Source organism: Lethenteron reissneri, chromosome 44, assembly GCF_015708825.2.
Source record: "Lethenteron reissneri isolate LAM-NWPU_2019-01 chromosome 44, ASM1570882v1, whole genome shotgun sequence".
In the NCBI taxonomy this organism is placed as follows: domain Eukaryota; kingdom Metazoa; phylum Chordata; class Hyperoartia; order Petromyzontiformes; family Petromyzontidae; genus Lethenteron; species Lethenteron reissneri.
In genome coordinates this window covers 12,736,608-12,761,219 of record NC_083822.1, presented here as the reverse complement: position 1 = coordinate 12,761,219, position 24,612 = coordinate 12,736,608, and the positions used below count along the sequence as shown (strand labels likewise).

Genomic DNA, 24,612 nt, shown 5'->3' with positions numbered 1-24,612 from the left:
TGACATTTTAGTAGTATTTTAATGAGGTCAAAACTAATCACAAATAGAGATCGGGTAATGGGCTAAATCATAAATTGACAAATTAATGTGATAATTTTGTTGCCAAAAAAAATCTCAATTAAGTCCAAAGACTTAATTTCAAGAGAGCTTTGCTATAGGCTGATCGGTTAGTTCCTTGATTGAGTCGTGTTGGTTGAGTAATCGTAACGCAATCGTTGGTTTAATGCACACAATGGGTATTCAAGGCAAATGCGAAGCCGTAAGATTGCTTGCTGGCTGAAAGGCCTCCACTAGACCAGGGCGATCGGCAACCAAAATAACGAGAAGATATTTTTTTTTTCGAATTTGCTAAAAAAAAAACCCTCAATATTTCAAGAGCCACATTGCATGTGAATATGAGACGGTGATCCTTAATAAATAACGGTCACGACACAGTCCTTAGAGAGCCGCATGCGGCTCCGGAGCCACAGGCTGCCGACCCCTGCGCTAGAAGGAGGTCTGCAGAGTCCTTTGAGAGTGTTCACTGGCCTACGATTTCACACTGGGGCAGGAGTCTGGGAATATCCACACTTTACAACTACCACACTCCATCTATACTGCGGGACCCCATTCAACGCTAAAACAAAAACGATACTGAACACAATCTCATTGTGCGAGCGGTGTTTGGAAAATTACATATTCGCAGAACGCCGTCATGCGTCCCTGTGTATAACTATATATGTGGGCGACGCGGTGGTGAGATGTTAACTCCCTCGCCTGGTATGCAGGAGGTCGAGGGTTCGATCCCTACCCTGACAACGGCTGTATATTTAGAGTTTGCAAGTCTCTCTCTCCCCGTGGCCACGTGGATTTTTCTCCAGATCCTCCGCATTTAGAAACACACGTTTAAAGTATTTGGCTGCTGTAAATTACCACATGATTAGCCACTTTGTTGAGCTATCGTTTGTGGCCAGGTCGCTTCTTGAAAAGAGCTACATAGCTCAGTGGGCCTAACCTGGTAAAATACAAAATAGTTTCGGTTACATATCTATGTTTTGAGGCCATCAGAGAGAGCGTGTCCACCCTGATTAGGGCAGACCCTGTGGATGCACACGCACAATGGAATTCTAGTGGCACACACCCCAGGGAAGAAGCCAAATGGTGGGGAATGATTGCACGAGAAAGCCACAGTTAAGGCAGACTAAAATGACTCGTCAATGTTATCTAGGAATGCAGACATCAGACACCAGACTTCCTACGACTGCTGTTTTTTGTGTGCATAACAATCGTCTGTTTCGCATTGTGCATACATGTTGCCATTGTGGTCTTCGCGAGAGATAGGGGACCGCTCGCGTTCGCTACATTAGCCAGAGTCGCCCGTTGAACGACTGAGATGCCCAACTCCTGTGTGCTCCTCTTGATTCTATTTTAATATTTAGCAGAGCCTACGCCGATTTATAGCGGCAATTTAATTCCTTTTTGGTAAATCCTGAATTGGAGCTTAATTATAAATTTAAATTATGTAAACTTCTTTACACATTTTGGTGAGTGTTTTCAGCTAAAATAACTAAACAGTAAAGTTTTCCCTCGAAAATTGTTCCATGTATCGTCAGTTAAAACATTAACATTGTGGGGGTATTTACACGTAGTCTCGTTTTTTCTGAGCTATTTTTTCATCTTGACCATGCAATCGTTTGTTTTTCAGTGGAGAGACAATAAAACATCGTCGGAGGGAAAAAAAAAACCCATTAAAACAATATCAAGATTAACAGATTAAAACATTATTTTTGCCTGTAAAGGCTCTTACAAGTGACAAAATAGGCGCACCCAGCAACTGGAGTTCTATGAACATGTGTTTTTCCATCAGATTCACTGGAGACTACTCAATTTTATTTTGTTTGCTTAAAGGAAATGGGCGGGCCCTTATGCCTGTTGCACAAACATATTTTCTGTGTTCAGAACAAAGGCATAAGGTATTATAAAGTATTGGTCAATTATTCCTTTTAAATTTTCATTTTGGAAATGGAAAAGGGATGGTCCCTGGTATTGTGCCTTGACAAAAACACAAATATCACATTGGGACATGCGATATTTCACATGTGACTTCGTAAATATGTATTCTTAGTCTGACTATTTTTTTGACCTTGAACATTAAATACAACATGTAAACATCACGAAGAGCAATGGAATGATAAGAAACATTGTAATGGAAACCAAACTGCTTACAGGATAAAAGTACCAGACTAAATACATACTGTTGTCAAAATCGCAAGCGGTAGAAATGTAATCAAATCAAAATTACAAATAGCCTATGAACAAAAAACAAGAATGTGCCCAATCCCATCAAAACTCTGAATCTAAGCAGGTGTGAGCCTGGATATTGTTTGGGTGACCACTATTGTATGATAAACACGTGCAGTAGCAGAGGGCAGTGGAGCCACATCCATTGTGGTTCTGCACTCACATTCCACCTTCACCAACCCGCACTGACCAGCGTGGTGAAGTATGGTCACATAACCCTCACAGCCTGCACGGTGTGGGGAGGCTCTCATCCAGCAGTGGATTGACAGAACTGGCTGTACATGTACACGGACAAAATTACAGCAACATAGATAAAACAGTGTCAGTACAGGCTGAAGTTTTTCCTCACAAAATATGCATTTTGACACCGTAGGCTTTCGCGACCAATATTATTCATAATTCATGTCTTTTTTGGGGGGGTTAAATTGTGTAAATATAAATGCGTCGTTAACCCGCAACCATCCGACACAGCCAATGAGTAAGGTTTGTCACGTAAACAAAACCTGCCGATTCGGATGAATTGTCTCGAAAAATCGCCCAGTGGTGCTGGATGTAATCATCAAATTGTAAATGTTGTGGATTTACTCGCCAACACACCGGTGGTGGGCTGAAGTAGTCACTAATTGGGCGCGTTTTTCTGACGTGACATACCTTACTAATTGGCTGTGTCGGGTGGTGGCAGGTTTAACGACACATTTATATTCACGCAATCTAACCTCCCCCCCCCAAAAAAAACCCCTTTATTACGAAAAGTATGCATTGCTGGGTTACCGATATAACAATTTCCAAAATCCAGTTAGTAACAACGTGCAGTAAAAAGAAACAGCGCGGTTAACAAGCCAGCCTATAAATGCCCTCCCTTGCACGTCCTGTCGGCGAGGGCCTTTTTATTCAGCCTCGCGTGATTCACGGCGGCACATTTCAAGACCCCCGTCGCTTCACCCGCGCTAACGCCCGCCAAGTCGGTGTCCTTGTGACTGACACACGCTGCTCTCGTCTTCGCCGCCGGCATTTGATGCAACGGTTGTCGTTGGTGGTTTGATGGTGACGTGGATAAGTTTTGATGTTGATACAGTGAAATCGCTTTTAAACGCGATGCACATGTATAAAATTACACTGGTCAACAAAAAAAAAATTCTGGCCTGGACTTTTGCAGCTGTTTTAGACTAATTTCAGTGTGCTGATTCCAAATCTGATCTCAGATTTGCTCTATCATACCCCATTTTCATTGATTTTACCCGAAATTAACTGTGTGTTTATAATATCATTTTATGTAAATATCCACATTTATTTAATATTTTTCTTCTGCAGTTTTGATTGAAAATGCAATATTTGATATCTCAAAAACCTGATATGATAGACAAAACTGATGCCAGATTTGGAATCAGCACCCCAAAATTACCTTAAAACCGTTGGAATACCTTATGCCAGAGAAAGTGTGTTGACCGGTGTTATATTTGTAATTCTGACAGGAGAGATTAGACAGCCCAGTACTGTATTGAAAAACCAAGTTACAAGTTCTAGTGACTGCTTCCTTTAATTCCCTTCCTGAAAGCACGTGGACAACTGCACGTTAAAGGTGCAATTCTGAAATTTCGCTCTCGTGTCTCTGCTGGCGGAAGGGTCTCCCCCTAGAGTGGGCTCTAGACAGCCCCTCTCCAGGGTGTTTGGCCTACTCTTCCATGCAGGATTACCAAAGGTAGGCCATATCATTTTTCCCCCATCTCCCACCCTCTGCCAAGTCAACCCCGTCGGCTGCTCCTGAGATGGCGAGGAGGTGGCTGGCTTGCCTGAGACAGGGATGGCCCCTTTGGCCTGGTCTCGTTTTCTGTCATTCATTAACCACTTCCTTCGGGACAATTTCAGGGTCAAGGACTTTCCCTCGGTGATCCGACGAGCCGTGAAATATGATCAGGAACACGGAGCCTCCCACCCCCTGTGTTTACGTCAGGCTTTCATGTCCAGATGGCAGTGAATATAGATAACCATCTACACATTTCAAAGTTAAAATTATAATAGCAACACAATAAACAGGGACGGTAAGTGTTGTACGACACACGCGCGTACGTCTATTGAACTTCTTTTGCACCGTACGTAACCCAACCGTGCTAATCGGAGGTGACCAAATTAATCATTAAAATAAGAATTTAATCGTTTAAAAGTTAATTCTATTAAGTAGCATATTAGCATAATGAATGGGTGAGACTGAAGGAGGTGTTCATCAAGGCTATTACGGTAAATCCCAGGGGTAAAAAACTAAAGATGGGAGCCCACGGGGGTTAGAGAGACACCAGCATCTGCATGTCGGTTTGGGTATGAAATGTGGTCAGAGTGCATGCAATGTAACAGGCAATCATCAGGGGATTGGCGTCACGGGAGACTGCAGTGTGACCCAATTAAGGCTGTTTCTAACATTATTACAGTATAATTTCGTAAAGTTATAGTCATGCAAAATCTAACTAATCAAGAGTATTCATGCAATACTACGAAATGTCAGTTTGTGTATACATCATGATAATGTAAAATACATGAACATTTATATTTAAAATTATTTGCGTTTGTGTATATGTATACTTTCGTTACCATTTGGTTAAAAGCACAATACTGACACTCCATTTGTGAAATAAAGTATGCGTGCGAGTTGTGTTGAGCTCAATCACGTTCACGAAGTCCACGCCACTTGCGGCTGCAGCACGCACGGCTGATCACGACTTCATCACCCCTCGTGTCAGTCGAGCGACTAGCAGACGTGACCTGTCGATGCAAAGATGTCAACAAAAACATGTTGTGGCGAAAGCTGCCTTCTAAAGCGTTCTCGAGACTGTGCAGGAAGAGCCGTCGGTGTGCGCCTGAGACATGAAATAGGTGTGGCCGTTGCTCCAATGTCAACATTTATTGTGTGGGAGGAGAGGCCAAGGAAAGGTGACGCGGGTAGGCGCGTGTGGGTGGCGGTGACTCAGCGAGCCCTGCAGTTAGTGGACTTGGATCACTCTTCCCTTCGTTCCTAGGTGGTAGCGGCAATAAAAGTTATTATTGGGTCACTCTGGCACCACCCTTGGCAAAGGGTGGAGTCGATGGCTGCGGAGAGCCGTGTTGGTTACTTCGGGGGCAATATTAGCAGAGCGGATTATTTTATGAGCAATGCTCCGGATACGCGCGTGTGCTATAAAAAAACCGTTGGAATCGTCAAAATAACGTGGAGGAATGCACAAAGTACTCATCGGACGGCGAGTTTCGACGCGGAGATACAACCTCAATGATATTGGGAGATATCCCCCCCAAAAAAAGAGGCATAAGCGTGAATCGAGACGAGATTAACGAGTCGGGGTTTGCTGCTGGCAGCAGCCGCTAAATTGCAGCCGCAGTGGTGAATTGTCGTCGCGGATTGATCGAAGAACTTGACAAACAGCGCTGCAAAAGTAGAGCTCGGGGGCGAATTCGCAAAACAAAAGTGCCCTGCAACAGGGCCACTAACAATAGAAAATGTTGTTTTTGAGGAACACGGTTGGAGGGGGGTGATACTTGGGCAATTATCGTCAGGGGGTACAAATGCAGAGGAGAGAGCAGCGTGGAATGAGTTTAGAGAACTGAACTTAGCAGTGGAAGGCGACGCATTTCAATGTTCATAAACAAGTCCGTTTTAATCTGTACAGTATATAACATTGATATGTTCTAGCAGGTCGATATATGTATCAATTACCTACTGTGACATATGGAAAAGAAACATGGACAGCGACAAAGAACATGGGGGAAAAAAGTTGAAAAGTGCATCGATGACCACGTGGAGGCGCGTGGGATCTACACTCGCATAGGTCATGGAACGAACCCACAATGCGGGAATTATCATACAGATAATTACTCATGAAAGTGGACGATTCTCCTTTGAAAGTGGATGAAACGACACTTGATCATCGATTGTCCGACGGTCCCGGACCGATCCGCCGAAACCGCTGCAAAGGCTGTTTGTTACCCAGTCTGGCTATTGTCAAACACCCACCGTGGTTGTGTTGAATCAAGAGAGTAGTAGTAGTGGTGGTGTACTGCGTACATCGCCCCATGCAGAGTCTTCGAGATTGGAGTGGTAAGTACGGCAGAGTAAATACGGGAACTTTTTTTTCATAGGATATTTTTTGTCTATTTGTACGTTTTTTATACCAAGTTCATGTCGTAAACCCATTTTAAACGCACAAAAAACCATACACACAATATCAAAAAATATTATATGCAAGAATGTGCAAAAAGAAGCTATTTTAAATAACGTTAATTTCGTGATCATCTGACGATGATCCACTGTGAGTTATGCATTACTATCTTACCGAGTTAGACTACTGGATACTATTTTGTTCATGAAGGTAACAAAGACTTCACACGTTTCGGTTGTTAAACGTACGCTTTTTAAAAATTTAAATGTCAATAATAATAACAAACACAAAAAAGCCACCCACTCCGAAAGGGGCCATCCATTGACTACGCACGCGTGGAGTGGCAGGGGGGTTCACCCAAACGCGTACCCTTGCGTATGGGGGGTCAATTGACTATGTACGTACGTATTCTTAGGTTTTTTTGGTAAAGTCACGTAGGTAAAAAATTCAAGTTAATAAAAGTAAAATAAAAAATAAAATAAAAATAACGACGATTTAAAGCTTTCGTGACTGCAGGGATTCATCTTCTTGGTTCTTTCGGTAAAGTCACGTAGAAGGGAAGTAATAAAATAATAAAAAAATAAAACTGCAGCTCCCTTTGATGTTGTTAATCCTGCATAATGCACATGCATATGCAGTACTAATCACATTCCTGCATTCCCCATAAATATGCTAAATTCCTTTTGATATGCAAATTCCTTTGTCAATGCGCCCAGCTTATATATATATGCTCCAAGCTCGTGTGCTGTTTCATTCAGACTCTGTCGCCTCGACGGACCTGGTTTTCACCTGAGGACGGCTGCTTGCGTTGTGGCCGAAACGTCGTGAGAATTATTTTATTATGTTTTATTTTTATTATTTTATTACTTCCCTTCTACGTGACTTTACCGAAAGAACCAAGAAGATAAAAATAACGACGTTTCGGAGGCAACACAAGCTTCCGTCTTCAGGTGGAACCGTCACAGCACGATAGCTGTATCAAGTGACTTTACCGAAAAAACCTAAGAATATGAATCCTTGCAGTCACGAAAGCTTCAAATCTAGAAATATGTACGTATGCATAGGAACCGGGGGGGGGGGGGGGGGCTGAAGCCTCAATAATAATTTGTCTACATTGGCCTTCAAATGAGTTTAGATAGTCCGGCGGTGGACTATCTGTTTGCTTAAACACATTAATATTATTAATCCCGTATAATCCTTGATCGTTTCTGCGTGGATTAAATGGATGGCCCCTAAGCGCACTCGCTTGGGCCGGGAGACGTCACTCGCTGTCGAGGATGGTGGCTTTGGTGTGCTCGAGACTCACGCCGGGAGGACGGAACCGCGTGAATGCGCACACTCCCCCCGCGTGAACGTGCACCGTGGAGATGAAGCAACGAGGAAGCAGCTCTGGTGGATTGTGTTCACCGTCGGATCGTAAACGATGGCAACTTCGTGGGTGGGGGAGGAGAGCCCTTCGCCCAGCAGTGGATAGATCACGGCTGCTGATGACAGCCAGCAGTAACAATGACGTTAACGTCGCTTGTTGATTTTGACCGGTGTCTTGAGAGGCACAGCCAATTGTGGCCCGAACAGCGACGATCATCTATCCCGCGCGTTCTCCAACATTGTTTAGTGACACATGCAAGCCGCTGGCCTTGAGTGAAAACGCGGTGCTGAAACATTTGCGCCGCCCGTGGGAATGGCTGTGGTGAGCAAATGAGGTGCCACGTTACCCTCCTATACCCCCACTTCGTGTCGGGCGCTCGCCACCGGCTGCTACTGCTGGGTGGATGGATCCTTCATTTCATTCCAGGCGGTGGGCGTGCGGTTAAGCACGCAGCATACCGCGGCCAACATCTGAAAGAGCAGTTTGCGAATGTCATTCACAATAACCGCATACCGTCAGTGCCGGATTAAGCTGGTGCGGGGCGTATAGCATTTGTTATAAAGGGGCCCTAAATAAAAGACACAAATATTAAAACACAATTGATTTACTTGCATAGTAAAGTAATTGTATTTTATTTCGATTTAAAGCTTTCGTGACTGCAGGGATTCATCTTCTTGGTTCTTTCGGTAAAGTCACGTAGAAGGGAAGTAATAAAATAATAAAAAAATAAAACTGCAGCTCCCTTTGATGTTGTTAATCCTGCATAATGCACATGCATATGCAGTACTAATCACATTCCTGCATTCCCCATAAATATGCTAAATTCCTTTTGATATGCAAATTCCTTTGTCAATGCGCCCAGCTTATATATATATGCTCCAAGCTCGTGTGCTGTTTCATTCAGACTCTGTCGCCTCGACGGACCTGGTTTTCACCTGAGGACGGCTGCTTGCGTTGTGGCCGAAACGTCGTGAGAATTGTATTTTATTATGTTCTATTTTTATTATTTTATTAATTGTATTTTTTCATTTGCTATACAGCCGGATAATACGACAAATCGCTAACCTTAAACACCCAGTCGTTCATAAAAGTTGAAAGCGGTATAGTACTATAGTAATAGAGCAAGTGCAGAATCACTAAACCGGAATTGATAGCTTGAAATAATTTAGCACGGGGCCCTTGAAAATGCGGGGCCCGTAGCCTGTGCAGCTACTTGTGCTACGAGGATGATCCGGCACTGCTCACCGTACACGACTGCTGCTGCTACTTCACGGGGTGGGTGGTGGGCAACCCATGGGTGAGATAACGCCCCAAACGACTTCATTTCATCTACCTCGCGGCCACACAAATCTGCCCCGGTCACATCGAAATGGTCCGCAAATGTACGACTTGAGGTGAGTTTGTCGCGCTTGTGCCGTGTAGCTCTCCGATGCTAGGAGGCCACCTGGAGCTATGCATCTTTACATCGTCTAGATTGAAAACGCATTTATGTAGAAACCGCTTTTTGTGTCTAGCTTGTCCCGTCCCCCCACACCTCCGATTAGAGCGGCTGGCTACGTCCGGTGCGAAAGAAGTTCAACATACATCCGATGTCTTTCTGGTTGCACCGCGGGTTGTTCGGCACGATGACCGACATCATTCCATTCCCGAAGAAGCTCATACAGCACGCGGAGCGAGAGCGTTGGACATCTTGGCGAACAACGCGTGGTCCGACCTCAAAACACCTTGACACGGGCACCCCGAATGACGCGTATCCCTCGCTGCATCTCGGCTGCCGTGTTCGGGTGAATCTTAAAAACCACGTGCGCATGTCGACTTTGGAACCAAATCGATATTGTGTGAGAGAGGGAAGAGCAGGTGGGAGGCATCTCGTTAGTGCGGTAGAAGTGAACCCCCAATGATTGTTTGCGATGCTGTTGGATAAACACGCCGGTGGTGCGTGTGCTATTGTGTGGCCAGGCAGAGGTATTGTAAAGTCCCAATGAGCCCCCAGTAAAGACAATGGTTCTCCGCCCTTGCAAGACAATGCAAGGATGTCGCACCTACTACGTAGCGCGCGAAAGAAGTTCAACAAACATAGGTACAAGGGTAATGCTGCTTTGTAATGTCATGGCCCAGTCGTGGCTGTTGCAAGACGACCAACCCTACATTACGTTGTTATACTGCACCTTCCGTTGGGATAACAGTGCCACCTGCTGACTAATGGACATAGTGTTAATGTTGGTTAACAAACATCCAGCATGGTCTTAATGTTGGTTAACATCCAGGATGGGTGCTGCTGTCGTAATCTCGTTAAGTTTCTTTAACAAAAAAAAGATGAGCTCTTGCATGCGGTAAACCCAGTAAAGTGGGGTTGTTTCATACATACAGCACCACATTAAGTGGTATAACATGTTTATGTACAATAAAGACACGCTATTATGTAATGCAATTTGTCAAATACACTTATTGTGATCATGATGAGACAATAATTATCACGCCATTAATATGGGCCCTGCCATAATTGTACCTTTAAAATTAATATGTTTTACCCAATGCATAACATCTGCGTCTATTGTTGTTTTAATCGAACTTTATGATTCCAGTACCAAATCACTTACAGTTCAATTGTCGCTGTTAATCATTCTATTCCTGTGTGTGTGTGTGTGCCGCACGAACGCATGTGTACGTGTCCACACACATATATATAATTCTAACTCCACCACCATGCCGTGGCTGGCTGACACTTGGTGCCAAACGTGGCAAGCAAAACGTGACCCTCGCTGGAGCAGAATCTTTTCTAACAGTCCACCAAATGAAACACAACCTGCCTATGCTCGTTCACGATTAAACCATTGCTTCATTCGTGTCTTTTTTTTAGTTTGTAGTAGGCAAGAGAATGCAGCGTCATTACACAATCAAGATCTCATGAATACCTCTCCCGTAGGCAGCTGCTGGGGATGTTGTCGATGCACAGCTAAGGCGGGGTTCCATTTTGAACACCAATTCCATTTGCTGCTCCTTTGGACCTTAAATTGCATTCTTCATGGAGTCTGAAAAAGAGGTTTTATACTCTTTTTTTTCTCAAACAATCGAAACAACAACAACATACAAAGAGATACGACCGAGCGGCTTGCAAGGTTGTTGTTGTTTTGTAGGCTGCGAAGTGAGCCCCCGGCTTGCACAATTAATCATTAAACGTGACCACGTAGAGGCAAGGCGCAGAGCGAACGCCGCGAGGAGGCACTGCGGACTCACGGCCCCACTTTGTTGAAGAACCTCCTGCGCACCAGGTACACGAGGGTGCTGATGACCACAATGGTGGTGCACATGACGCGGGCTGCCCTCCAAGTGGCAGCAGCAGCAGCGGCGGCAACACCAGCAGTCGCCTTACAGAGAAAACGCACAGCTCTCGTGTATGCCCGCATCAACACATGCCCTCATAATCCCGCTTAGTGTGTGCTGGTGGTGCTGGTGTGTGTGTGGGGGCTATATTTAATGTCCTAAGCCGCTTCAGCCGCAGCGAAGTCGGCATGCGACTGCACGCGATTCAGAGCGCGTTGTGTGCTGTGGCTTTGACAACCCCGTGGCAACCCGCGCGGGTCGTCACGGGGTTGGGACATTGCGTTTTGAGGTCCATACTGCGTACAGCCGTTTAAATTTGGGCCAAAAAAAATCTGAATTGTAGTCACATTGTTTCGTCTGTTCGTGTTTCTCCCTTGTGATGGGACTTTGTAGGATGAACGTTGAGATTTCTAAGGGCACGGGGTGACCAATAAGGTCTGAGTTGGTATGTAATAAGGTAGGGCACTGATAAGCGGTTGACAGGTTTGCTGTAGCGTTATTTGAATGGCTAATATGTTGGGCATATTACTCTGAAGTGCTCTCTTTGGAATGTTTTGTAAGCGTGAAACGGTAAAATCTGATTATGGCCGCTGCTTGCTGCAATACTTTGTGAGAGTTGCGAGCAATCACGATTTTGTTCTCGCCTGATCTAATCTCCCGCTTGTTGCAGTATGCACAAACACACACACGTGTCTCACAGCGGCGGGGCTCTATCATAGACGATCATTTGATTGCAGTGCCTTTGGTAGCGCGACACCCTGGCCTGCCCATTGTGATAAGGGATGGTATCTCTAAAACGCGATGTCACTTATTACAGCAATGCTGAACGGTCTGTTTTTTTGTTTGTTTGCTAGATAGCGTCCCCCATTGAAGATGATACGTCGTTGAAACGGGCTTTCGTAGAATGATTGTCAAACAGGTTGTGTTTGGATTTTTCTCATAGTGTCATCCTTGCTGAAGTGTGCGATGTTTTACGTTTGATTTCAAAGGAAGTTAACTTTTTCCGAACTGAGCGATATTATAAATTGTCATCAGTCTTGGATTGACTGAAAGCTTTCGTGATGATTATATACAGAATGACTCCTCTTATCCATGACCCCATAATCTGCGAGACTTCTATTCAAGGGAGCTGTAGGGTCTGCAAAAAGGCTCGCTCCCCCTATTCCTATTATCCGTGGGGTTTCCTGTCCTATGTTTCTGGACGACTTCCTCCTGCCCGCTATTTGTTCATGGACACGAGGAGTCGCACGGAATATTCTGTTTGCAATTTTTCTGCGGAGAAGTGGAGCAAAATTTCACGGAGAGTGGGATCTGCGATGTCTGTCCCCGTCCCGCATCATGGCGGATAAGATGAATTAAAAAAACATATTTTCAATGTCACATTTCACTTTTTTGTTGTTGAATAAAAGATAAGCGGCGTGCAGACACTTTGTTTCGTGCACAGCGAGAGTATCTTGCAACACGGATCCTGACCGCATGGCATTACAACACACGCATGAAGCAAGCTCACGATCCCGATATAAGTCCGGTGCGAATGGTCGCTCGGGACCGGTTTGCGAGCTCGCCCCTGTAAGCCGCACACGCTCGCAATGGGTGCCCTGCAGGACTCAGGAATCGTGAGCAGTTTCAAGGAAGATGAAAAGGCCGCTCTTCGAGAATCTTGGGACATTTTTAACAATAGCCACCAAGATGCAGGGGTCAAAATTTTAGCGAGGTAGGATTCGAACAACAACATAAATGTGTTATGGCGACCGTTCACAAGTGGCATTGGGTGGGGCACTAAATGTGAAGCTCCTTGTACCGAGGATATACTGGAACGCACATTGCTGGAGAGACGATAGGCGTGCACCATGAAGAATGTGCCATTTTAGTGAGGCTATGATTTTGGCACGGAGGTCACAGATGTATTGTTGTTATTGTTCCGCAACTCGGCCGTGACTTTTACTATAAAACTTACCGTGACAGAATTGTAGCATAAGCCATAATAGCACATTTGGCTTGACCATAAAAAAATTGAATAGATTGTTTAATGTCTTTAGTCAGTTTTACCTACCATGTGTGCCAGCTGTATTGTCTGGCTTTAGTGAGTTTACGTTGACAATTGTAAATATATGGTTTAGTGTTATCCTTATATTATTATTTTAAGTGACGTAGCAGTGCATGCTGTTCAGATGTACGTGCCTTTCTCTTTTCCATTTTCAAGGTTCATTATCAACAACCCCGAGGCGAAGAAATTCTTTCCCAAGTTTAAAGGCCTCGAAACGGCCGAGGAATTGGAGAATTCAGCGGAGGTCCGCGTCCATGGCGACAAGATCCTGGCGGCCGTGCACCAAGCTGTGCTCAATCTGGACGACCCCGACAAGCAGAAGAACAAGCTGAAGGACCTGAGCACATCACACGCTCAGCAATTCAACGTCGAGCCCGCCTACTTCAAGGTTCGTTCGTCCGTTTCTCGGTCCGCTTGTCCTGGTGAGGGTCGTGGCAGCAGCGTGTCGAGGAGTGGCGGTCCACACCTCCCTTTCCCTGGCGACAGACTCCAGCACTACTACATTATGCACTACACTATACACTACCATACACGACACTATACACTACATTATACACTACTACACTATACACCACTACACTATGCACTACTACACTATACACTACTACACTACTATACTCAGACTCTAGCTCTGGCTGGGGGGAATTCCCAGGCGTTCCCAAGCCAGCCGAGTGACATCGTCCTGCCAGCAGCAGCGTGTGCTGGGCCGGCCCGGGGTCTTGGCCCAGTGGGACGTGCTGCTGCTGCCCGGCAGAGTTCCAGGGGGAGTATATTGGGTGGCATCCTTACCAGGTGCCCGAACCACCTCAACTACTTCAATGTGAATAATAATAACAGCAATCTTGGCGTTTACATCATCATCACGGTCCATTGGGCAGAGAGCCCGTAGGTGGTCCACTGCACATTTCGTCATTTGTTTCCACTTTCCTTTCTGTCTTGTGCCAGGATGCTCACGTGGTGCCACGTGTTTCTGGCACCAATCTCTTGTGATGTCGTCGTCAAGCAATTCCGTGGTGCACGTCTTTCTCTCGTTCCGGTTCCTTCCATTTTTCCAAACAACACATTATTTATTTTCCTATTGCTGTCTGTCTGTCTTTCTATAAATGTGTCCAAATAGTGCCAGTTTCCTTCTCATCACTGCCTGCATCATCAGGTCTTCTCATACGTGCAACTTTTTTTTCCACTTCTACTGGCATTTAGAGGACACTTAAATGCCTCAGCAAATCATGGCACCTCACACCACAACTCATCTCGAATATAATTTACAGGGCAGGCCGAGTGACAGCTGGTCCGCGTGGGGTCTGGTGCGACTCGTCACCGGCCTGCGATTAGGGCATTAGTCTGCCAGTAGAGGGCGAAGATTTGCAGCTCTGTGTCATAGAATAACACAGAGCCACATCCCAACATGATGAAACCTTCAAGTGATCATCACCATCGATTTTGTTGTTGCTTTCATCATTCATGCAATATTTTAATAACATAACAAAGTGAGAGACCACTTGTATAACACGTTTATTTTGTAATGGACCCCCTGTTAGGAATCATCTTCTAAGCCATATGTCGCAAGGAAATTAAGTCGCAAGAAAATTGGGGAGTGCGTGCCTCCTTCATCAGCACATCATTTGCACGCAATTATAAATATACATTCTTGCGCATAGGATTATATTTATATTATATATTATTATAAAGATTATATTTATATTATATATTGTTATAAATATTATATTTATATTTTATATTATTATAAATATTTATTTTTATATTTTATATTATTAAAAAAGATTATATTATATATTATTGAAAAGATTATATTTATATTTACTATTATTATTAATATTAAAATCCACTCCATCAGCTTCTATTCCTGGGCCCCCTGCTCCAGCCACGTCCCAACTCTCCTCGAATCTCGCTCCACCGCATCCTCCCGCCTCACCCTCGGGTCTCCCTCGCCTCCTTCTGTCTTTCTCCGGTGCCATCTCCGCAGCCCCCTCCTCATTGCAGCCCCCTCCTCATTGCATCCTCCTCTCTCTCTCTCATCAACACGTGTCCCAAGTCCCGTAAGGATTTTAGAGAAGGGAAAAAACTTGAATGGAAGCCATTTACATTTAAGCATGCTTAAGAGATATATAATCAAATAATATTTGAGACAGATGGGTATGAACAGCATTGCTCAGCTTGCCGTCATGTGATGTCGCACGAAATATGTTGCCTTCTTTATCAGCGTGAAAAATGAACACACACCTGCATTTTTGCGATAAGCCTTTTTTATTGACACATGCCATAAAGTTTGCAAATGACTCGCTGCTGAGCAAGAACCTGCCTTCAAGATGAGGTCATGTATTTTGTTTTGCAAGCCATGAAGACTTTTGTTTTGGAGCTTCGCTCCACGTGTGGGGACTTCCGTGGGGAAGGTCAAAGGGTTTCCAGAGCAAGATACCAAACAGCGACACTGACCTCGTGTCAACTACACCCGCGAGACACACTCGAGGGACCCCTGGAATGTGTTGCATTGTTACTCTCCGTCATGTTATTACCAAACCTGTAGATTTTGTTTGTTGGGCTTTGCCCATTTTTTTCGCAGTGTCCAGTAAAATCGAATTGTTGCGGGCGTGGGGGTGTCCTCACGGCTGTGCTCTGTCGGCCCCCCGTGCTACTGCCGTTGTTGTTTTGTCACGCTGTGCCGCGAGGGTGTTGGGCGCCGTGCCATTCATCTCACTCGGCCTCTCATGGAACTCTCCAGCACGTGGAGCGAGCGATAGGCGGCTATAGGTAGGCGGCTGCAGGTAGGCGGCTGCATGTTGGCGACTGCAGGTAGGCGGCTGCAGGTAGGCGGCTGCATGTTGGCGACTGCAGGTAGGCGGCTGCAGGTAGGCGACTGCAGGTAGGCGGCTGCAGGTAGGCGACTGCAGGTAGGCGGCTGCAGGTAGGCGGCTGCAGGTAGGCGACTGCAGGTAGGCGGCTGCAGGTAGGCGGCTGCAGGTAGGCGGCTGCAGGTAGGCGGCTGTAACTCGCAGTGCGACCCGAAAGCACACGCGGACAGCCATAGTGGGAGCCCTCCCTGTCTTCTCTGCCATTGCTAGACGTTAAATACGGCCACGTGTACGCTGTCTTTTTGAATTAAATCAAATAGGAATTGGCACACGAGAATTCAATTTGAAGACTTTGTTAAACAAGCAGCAGAGTTTAAACGTTAATCTTTTATTTATTTATTTTGCCTTTACATTTTGCTTCAGAACATGCTCATTCATGTATTTGTATCATCGCGGTAATGTTTCGATGTAAATGAAGCCCCGAGACAAAGCCATGTCGCACTTAACTTTGTAAAGTGAGATATTATTTTGGCACAGAGGTTTGTGGCACTCCGCTGTGAACCCAGCCACCCGAGTTTGATTCTTGGCCACTGCTAACACGAGTGGCGAGTGATGCGTGGACCGATCCTGGGCACCCCCCCCACCCCCCCTCCTGACCCGCATGGTGAAGTATGACCAGACAACTCCCGTGACCAACATGGAGTCGACAAGCCTCTATCCAGCAGTAGATTGACTAAGGACCGTAAATCATTGGAATCATCATCATCATCGTCGTCGTTATATTTTTACATTTTATTCAAATATTGCATATGCATGATCGCCCACTTCACGGCATATTCGCCCTCTCTCTTCCCACAGACGTTTGCAGAAGTCATCCTGAAGTACGTGACCGAGACGTGCGGCAAGAGCTTTACCTCCGAGATGCGTACGTCTTGGTCAAAGCTGCTGAGTCTGATCATCATCGAGCTGCAGTCGGCCTACTAGGCACGGCTCCACGGTGCCTCCGTTCCACAGCGCTGCCTCGGAAGCCTCTCTTGGCCACCCCGAGTGGCGTCTTTACATTACATATTTTGTCACGTTTTCATTTAAAAAAAATTGTGCATTCCAGCTCATTTGTAACTTGTATTTGTTGAAATGGTTTTGGAGCAGAACTTGATTGTCCTTGTGGTGATAAATGGTTTATAGAAATAAATAACACTGACAAATATGAAATGTACACGGTGCCTAATTTACACACCCACATTCCCGCTCCCCCAAAAAACCGATGTGCGCTTCACAATCCACTTGATGTACAGGTGTCGATATGTGGGCTGGTGTGTGTGAGTGTCCGCAGCACACTCGTATCACTTGAATGACTCGATCCAAAGTCAGAAGAACGTTGCGTAAACCATGGGCACGCAGCCCAGGCAAGCGGCGCTTCGTTTTTGACGGATCCCAATTCCAGTGATGTATTGACAACGAGCAATTCCTCTAGCTTAACACCCACCAAAGGCGACAAGCCGGCCACAGAGACTCTGCCACTAGTCTACAGGACGGGTAGTGGCATGTGCACAATGTGGCAGCGGTAGCAGTGGATGACTTTCTTGTGCGATGTCTTTAGGCTTACATTCGAGGCTGCGCTGTGCTGTGTACAAGCACTGTGGTGATGCCAGTGTTGCCAACTGGGTGATTTTTGCCGCTAAATTTAGCGACTTTGGGTGCCTTTCACGACAACATTTTTGTCGAGGAGACAGAGTCCAGTGACCTTCTGGGAGGACCGATGTCATGCAAGTGGGAGTGTTGGATTAGGTGATAAAATTAAACGTAGATACTGTAGTTGATGGGCCTCTCATTGCCTCGCACTCACAAGGACGGTTAATCACCACTCATCGGTGTAAATTTTGGTAAATTGTTCGTTGCCATTTTGACGCCTGTAGAAGATCTACAGAGCGACTTTGTGAGGTTCATTTGGCGACTTTGCAACACTGGGGGTGTGCGACACTTGGCAATGCCGCGTGTGAATGTGTCTGTACACGCGCTCCTTCCATCGGGCTTGCTCTGACGTCATTTTCTCACGGCTAGGGTTTGGCTACTTGTAAGATGTATGGATGCCATGAGTGCTCACACTATTTTAAGTAACTTTAGACCACGTTCCGAGTTGTACCAAGTCATACCATCCCGTCATAACTCATTCACCGTGTGGACAACGCTTGATTGTGTTGCTTAATGACCCCTGTGTTTTAATAATTTTCCGGTGTCAATTATGTGGTGACAAGAATACCATGTACGTTCCATGGACAGAATGTTATGGTACTGGGCAACTCCGGTACCTTCTGAAAAGCTTTTAAAGAAAGAGCTGTAAAAATTTTTAGATTCGTGTGGCCATGCTTGCAGGACAATCTTAGGGATTTGAGAAACGTAATCGCGTTTTCACAACCGCGAGATTGAATCGAACCGGCGACCTCTGGATTGTGTGTGTGTTGAACTTCTTTTGCGCCGTACGTAGCCAAAAGTGCTAGTCGGCGGAGCGGGATTGTGAGTCCAGTGTGCGAACCATCACCCGGTGCCAAACGTTCCTACAGTTTACCCTATATTACAGTCATAGTATATCAACACTACGGACATAAAATAAGCTGTTATAGCATCATATAGAGAGAGGGAGGGAGAGTGCAAGCGTGGGGGGGGGGGGAGACATCAGTTAACCGTGATCCCGATATCCAATCACGTTTGATAATGCCAGGGTGAGGCAATTCATGCACCCCGAGATTACTTTTATAACACCCTCACTCCGTCACTTACCCCCCGGGCCTCCTGCTGCCCACAAATGTTCTGGTCGCTTCCATAAATACAGGGGCTGGTTGCTAAGGTGACGTTAATGTAGATCCATGGGATGGAATTGCCAGGCTGCCACGTGTCGATGCCCACGACGAGGTGTTGTTGCTGTCGTTTGCAAAGAGGCTGTAATTGTGGCCGATTTTTCATTCCAGAATCAACTTTTAAAAGTCCTTTGTTGCTGCCGACTGTTGGAGACAACGATCAATCACAGTCGTTTGTGCACCGGTGTAAGAATGGTCTAGGGCAGTGGTTCTTCTTCTTAACTTGGGGTGCACGCTGAACCCCCTGGGGATGCGAGATGCCCTTTCTGGGGTTGCGAGACACGGCCAGACTGTTTTTTTAGAAGGCGAATAATCGATCACACAAATTAAGCACGGGCACGAAAGTACAACTACTCTTTTGATTTAAAGCTTTCGTGACTGCAGGAATTCATATTCTTGGTTCTTTCGGTAAAGTCAAGTCGAAGGGAAATAATAAAATAATATTAATATAAAACCACCTTTTTTCAAATATTCTTGCTGTGGATTTCACACCTGATGACGATTTCTTGTGTTGCAGTCGAAACGTCGTGAGAATTTCTATTGTTTTATATTTATATTATTTTATTATTTCCCTTCTACGTGACTTTACCGAAAGAACCAAGAATACAACTACTCTGTTTCATCAAACCTGTCTATTAACATTTCTTTAACGATTTAGAACTGAAGGGGTGCAAGGCTGCAGTAAAGCTTAAGAAGCACTGTATCACGTGAGCCTCAACAAAGTGTCCCGTGTCCAACTGATGGGCCACTTTGTTGAGCTATCATTTGTGGCCAGGTTGATTCTGAAAAACAAGTTGATAGCTCAGTGGGGTTTGCCTGGTAGGTTGGGGATGGTTTAGTTTAATTTGTTCTTGAGTGATGTGTTACCCTCTCTTGTATTGTTCGTTGTGGTAATGTTTTTACGTGCACCCTCTAGATATCTGCGACAAAGAGCGTTATAGCTCATCGGATTCCTGCGGTATAAGTAAATATTCTGACTCTTAATGTGAACCAAAGATACAAATGCACATCACGTTTTCTCTTTGAAAGTATATATATTTAAAAATATCACTGTCCTGGTCACAAAAGCAAAGTTTGTGGGGAATAATAGCCATTTTATGTACTTTTGAGGTATAAGCAATTAGGAAATAACACTACCCAGGAACAAAAAATAAATACATTTGTTACACAGTGATATTGATGGAGTGGATTATTAACTTTGCTTTTGTGTCCTGGTCACAAAGCAAAGTTTTTGGGGAATAAGAGCCAATTTCTGTACTTTTGAGGTATAAGCAATTAGGAAATAACAGTACCCAGGAACAATTTTTTTGTTACACAGTGATCGATCATCTTCTGTAATGTACGCTTGGTGTGTATGTTGAACTTCTCTAATGTATGTTGCACCACCGTTACGAAGCTAACCGTGCTAATTGGAGGTGCGGGGCGGGGGGGGGGACACCAACACTAAACACAACAACAACAACAAGCAGCAGTTACAAAGACATTCGTTTTACATTTAAAGGAGCCAGATGAGAATCCAGCTGCGGCATCCAGCCGAGACGTTGCGATTACAGGCAACGCGTGGATTGTATTAATTCACGCAGAATGTACAGCAACTGTCGGTGTAAATACATCTAAAGGATGCGAACCGCGTGAGCCAAGGGGGCTGGCCGCTCCCAGCTGGGGTGTGCACGATGGGCAGTGTCGTCTGTGGGACAAAGAGAAGTGAGCACAGGTGTCATCTGTTTCATGAAGCCGCTGTTTGATTTTCACATTCCACGGGGGTTCCGGTTAATTCGGGATTCGTTATTTCTCCAAAAGCAAAAATTTGTCACGCGCGGTCGGTCCCATTCCGTGCCGAGCGGCCTTGCTAGCATATACTCTGTATGCTCTGTATATGCTAGATAATATTATGCAATTTTTAAAAATAGCATTTGCCATACAGGATGGTACCAATTAGCCATTGGGTCAATGGCTCAAAGGGCTAAGTACAAACCATGTCAGGTGTAACTGAGACATCAAACCAAAGATACCGAATTCCAAACATAGTTACTTTAGTTGATAGTTATACAAAATTACAATTAATAAAATATCACTATGTACGTGAACTGTTTTAATGCGTTTGGTTTTCACACGCAGTGTCCCCACAACGTGAAAGTGGTAAGATAAAGCAAACTAACATTTTTGTTTGTTTCTAAACCAACATTCAGCTCTAATTTTTATTTTATTTTACCAGTGAAGGCCCACTGAGCTGTACAGCTCTTGTTTTAGAAGCGACCTGACTATCACACATGACAGCTCAACAAAGTGGCTCTTCGTGTGAACATTTATAGCAGCCAAATCGTCTAAACGCATGATTATAAATATGGAGGGGAAAACCAGAGGACCCGGAGAAATATCCACGCGACCACGGGGAGAACACGCAAACTCCAATTATACAGGCGTCGGGATCAGACCCACGACTTCCTGTATACGAGGCGTGGTAGTCAACTCCTCACCACCGTGGCGCCCATCGCTAAGACTTGGTACAATTAAAAAGATTGCTTGGTTATAATTCATAATCCGAGATAAGAGTGATGTGGGCTTTTAACATCGTTCTCAAAAAACTAAACTGGAATGCTGCCATGGTGTTACCGGTTAGCACACTTTCACTTGCAATCCAGAAGTCGCCGGTCCGATTCAATCTCCCGGCATCGCAGTTGAAATAACCCGGGGCAAGCTTCTTCAACACCCCCTCGCCCACGGCCTGTCCACACGGCAGCATGAATGGCTTCACCGCAGTGGTGGGGTGAAGTGTGGGTAAATCCTCCCACAGCTGACCAACTTGCAACGAGTGGACAAAACATTTCGTGGCCACCAGCGGTGGCATGAGCAAAACATTTCAGGGCCACCTTTTTAACAAACTGAAATGATCTCATACAGACATGCATACGTCCAGTCGGGAATGGCATCAAGCAGAACGGTAAAAAATATCATCGCGACGCCGAAGCTTCACTCCAGCAGGGGGCAGTGTCCATACGTGAGAACGAAAAGGATTCGTGCGACTTCTCGTGTGCCGCGTGCCACGGCCAACGATGCGAGTCGCGTTGCCCCCCAGGGGGGGCCCGAGAGCTGGGTTCGATGCTCCATCCACGCGTGTCGCAAACTCTGCGAAATGCAATTCCGAGTTGTGTAACAACCCAGTTAGCATCTCTCGGCAGTTGATATCGATAGGCTGTATTGGTTGTTCACGGGTGGTGTTTTTTAAAATCGCTCTTTCTACCCTGAGCGAAAGTAGATCGCATTGCATCCCGTGAAGGACCTTGATAATCGTTGTAGAACATCTTGTAATGGACGCGTGTATAGATATAAAAGTGCATTTTAAAGTTGTATACGACTCTTATGAGATGCTAAAATAAGCAATACAAACTCAAACTGTAGGTTTGCTTTTCAGCCCCGTCTCAATGTACCACCAATATTACGCGAACTGTATTCACGATCATGGTTACAATATAAAAGCAGTTTAACACGTGGCCTTTCGCGACCAATATCATCCATAATACGTGCCAATTCGTTACTAGAACAGCAAACCAGTGTGTTGGAAAGCCAAGCCATAACATAGTGCCCCGGCTCTCGCACAATGTCCGTGATGCAGTCATTTTTAGTCTGTTGATGGTCGGCGATGCGGCAATCGACTCATCTCGACGAGCTGTACACGATGCACTCTCGTGCAGACGAGCGTTCAGGGTTTCGGCGCAATCGTCCTCACTGCGTTTCGACATCGCGAAGTGGCACTGATTTCGGATTGATTGGTACCCCAGTCACGGAGTTAAGTACACCCCTGGGAAAAATAGTGTCCCAGAAATAACACTTTTAATTGCCTTGGCCAGTTTGTATTATTTGGTACCCCGGGTTACCGCCATAAGGATCAATTAGATGACAACCCTTACTAATTCGCTGTGTCGGGTAGTGGCGGGTTTAACGACACATTTATATATTTACGCGATCTAACCCAAAAGAAACCCTGTATTATAGATCAAAGCAGCCTTCACGCGGCCCAACGCTGTTGAGTGAAGAAATCGCGACCAATCCACCATCAAGGCGGCAAACCGAACATCAATCAACGATCTCCTGCTCCGCAGAGCAAAAACGCAACTATATAAAAGCAAAAACATGAAATATATCAGTAACCAATTAGCACATTGAAACAACAAACGTATTCCTACACCTGTGGGAGGTTTTGCAACTAGCAGCTGGGGGCGACACGGTGGCTATGAGATGTTAACTCCCTCGCCTGGTATACAGGAGGTCGTGGGTTCGATTCCGACCCTGACGCCTGTATTGTATATTTGGACGCGTGGATGTTTCTCCGGGTCCTACGGTTGTATCCCTCCACATTTAGAAACGTGCGTTTAGAGTATTCAGCTGATGTAAATGTCCACGTGATAAGCCACTTTATTTAGCTATCATATGTGGCCAGGTCGCCTCTGAAAAATAGCCTTCTATCTCAGTGGGCCGTTACCTGGTAAAATATAAAAACAATTGTTATAGCTGAATTTTGATTTAAAAACGAAACCAAAAAATGTCGCTTTGATTTATGTTACGTTGTGGAGACACTGCGCGTGAAAACGCAACGCATTTTTTAAATCCTTTATATTAAGTTCGCTTGCTTGCTTGCGTGCTTGCGTGCTTGCGTGCTTGCTTGCTTGCTTACGACCGTGCAAATCTTTCGGTCGTTTTTTAACCCACTTCCCGTGATCCAATCGAGCTGACATTTTGCACACAGACTCGTTGTGCGAGACAATTAATGTTCGTGAAATATTTTTTCCAAAATTTTACACTGTTTAGGGAAAACAAATTAAATATTTAATTACCAATTGCTTAATACTGGCAGACAATTATCTGACCCATAGGTGGCAGCCATCTCAAGCCAGAGGACGAGAGGACTCTAGCCGCCACGCATATAAAGGATTTATAGTGAAAAACTTTGTTTTTACGGGTTATACTTTTAAATCCTTTATATTAAGTTCGCATGCTTGCTTGCTTGCGTGCTTGCTTGCTTGCTTACGACCGTGCAAATCTTTCGGTCGTTTTTTAACCCACTTCCCGTGATCCAATCGAGCTGACATTTTCCACACAGACTCGTTGTGCCAGACAATTAATGTTCGTGAAAAAAAATTCCAAAATTTTACAATTTTTGGCAAAAAAAAATTATTTCATATATATTCAAATAGAACTCATTCATGGCTTTGGCTGAATGTCACACTATAAGAGCCCAGAGCGTAACCCCTCCACAGGCCGTGGTGGAGTAGCGCAGTTGGTAGTACCCTCGCTTCCCATGCCAAAGGTCGTGGGATCGATCCCCGCGTCCTCCACAGGTGAATATACTTTTAAATCCTTTATATTAAGTTCGCTGCCACGCATATAAAGGATTTAGAGTGAAAAACTTTGTTTTTACGGGTTATACTTATTCTGAACTGGAGTCGTGTGCGACGTGACTGGCGAAGCAGATGTCGCCCGCATGCAGAGCGAGAGACGCACTCGACACAATGGCATGGGGGGATACGTTTCACGGTGAGTTGGCGAGGTTGAATCCGAGTATATTTAGGGGAGTGCTGCGAGACACGTCCAAACAAACGCCAGAAAGGTGAGCGGGAGAGCGAGACTTTCAGCAGGGTGAGGGTGAGGGGCTGCAGGAAGCGACCCAAACTGGAATCGACCCTTGAAGTTGTAAAGAGGGCATGCTTGGAAGGGGAGGGGGGCAAAGCGTCAGTGTGAAGGGCAGTGACGGTGCACAGAACGTCGCCTGCACAAACGCGAATCGCTG

At 45.3% G+C, this 24,612-nt stretch overlaps 1 protein-coding gene and 1 long non-coding RNA gene across 2 annotated transcripts; one reads left to right on the top strand and one right to left on the bottom strand.

Moving 5' to 3' along the window:
- Positions 1 to 1,520: 1,520 nt before the first annotated feature.
- LOC133353591 (uncharacterized) lies at positions 1,521 to 11,297 on the bottom strand. Its single transcript, XR_009756407.1, has 3 exons — positions 11,029 to 11,297; positions 10,707 to 10,823; positions 1,521 to 5,034 (listed from the first exon to the last, which is right to left on the bottom strand). It is a non-coding gene; the product is annotated as an uncharacterized LOC133353591 (long non-coding RNA).
- A 1,350-nt stretch (positions 11,298 to 12,647) lies between these two features.
- On the top strand, positions 12,648 to 17,173 carry LOC133353491 (globin-2-like). Its single transcript, XM_061569777.1, has 3 exons — positions 12,648 to 12,829; positions 13,319 to 13,550; positions 16,831 to 17,173. Exons 1-3 carry the CDS (start codon positions 12,705 to 12,707, stop codon positions 16,954 to 16,956), a joined length of 483 nt encoding a protein of 160 aa, XP_061425761.1. The 5' UTR covers positions 12,648 to 12,704; the 3' UTR covers positions 16,957 to 17,173.
- Positions 17,174 to 24,612: the final 7,439 nt, after the last annotated feature.

Bases quoted from the DNA above. Each gene is read 5' to 3' on its own strand.
- LOC133353491 (XM_061569777.1), top strand. From the start codon at position 12,705: ATGGGTGCCCTGCAGGACTCAGGAATCGTGAGCAGTTTCAAGGAAGAT. The intron at 12,830-13,318 runs GTAGGATTCGAA...TCCATTTTCAAG, and splicing joins GGGGTCAAAATTTTAGCGAG to GTTCATTATCAACAACCCCG. The intron at 13,551-16,830 runs GTTCGTTCGTCC...CTCTTCCCACAG, and splicing joins TCGAGCCCGCCTACTTCAAG to ACGTTTGCAGAAGTCATCCT.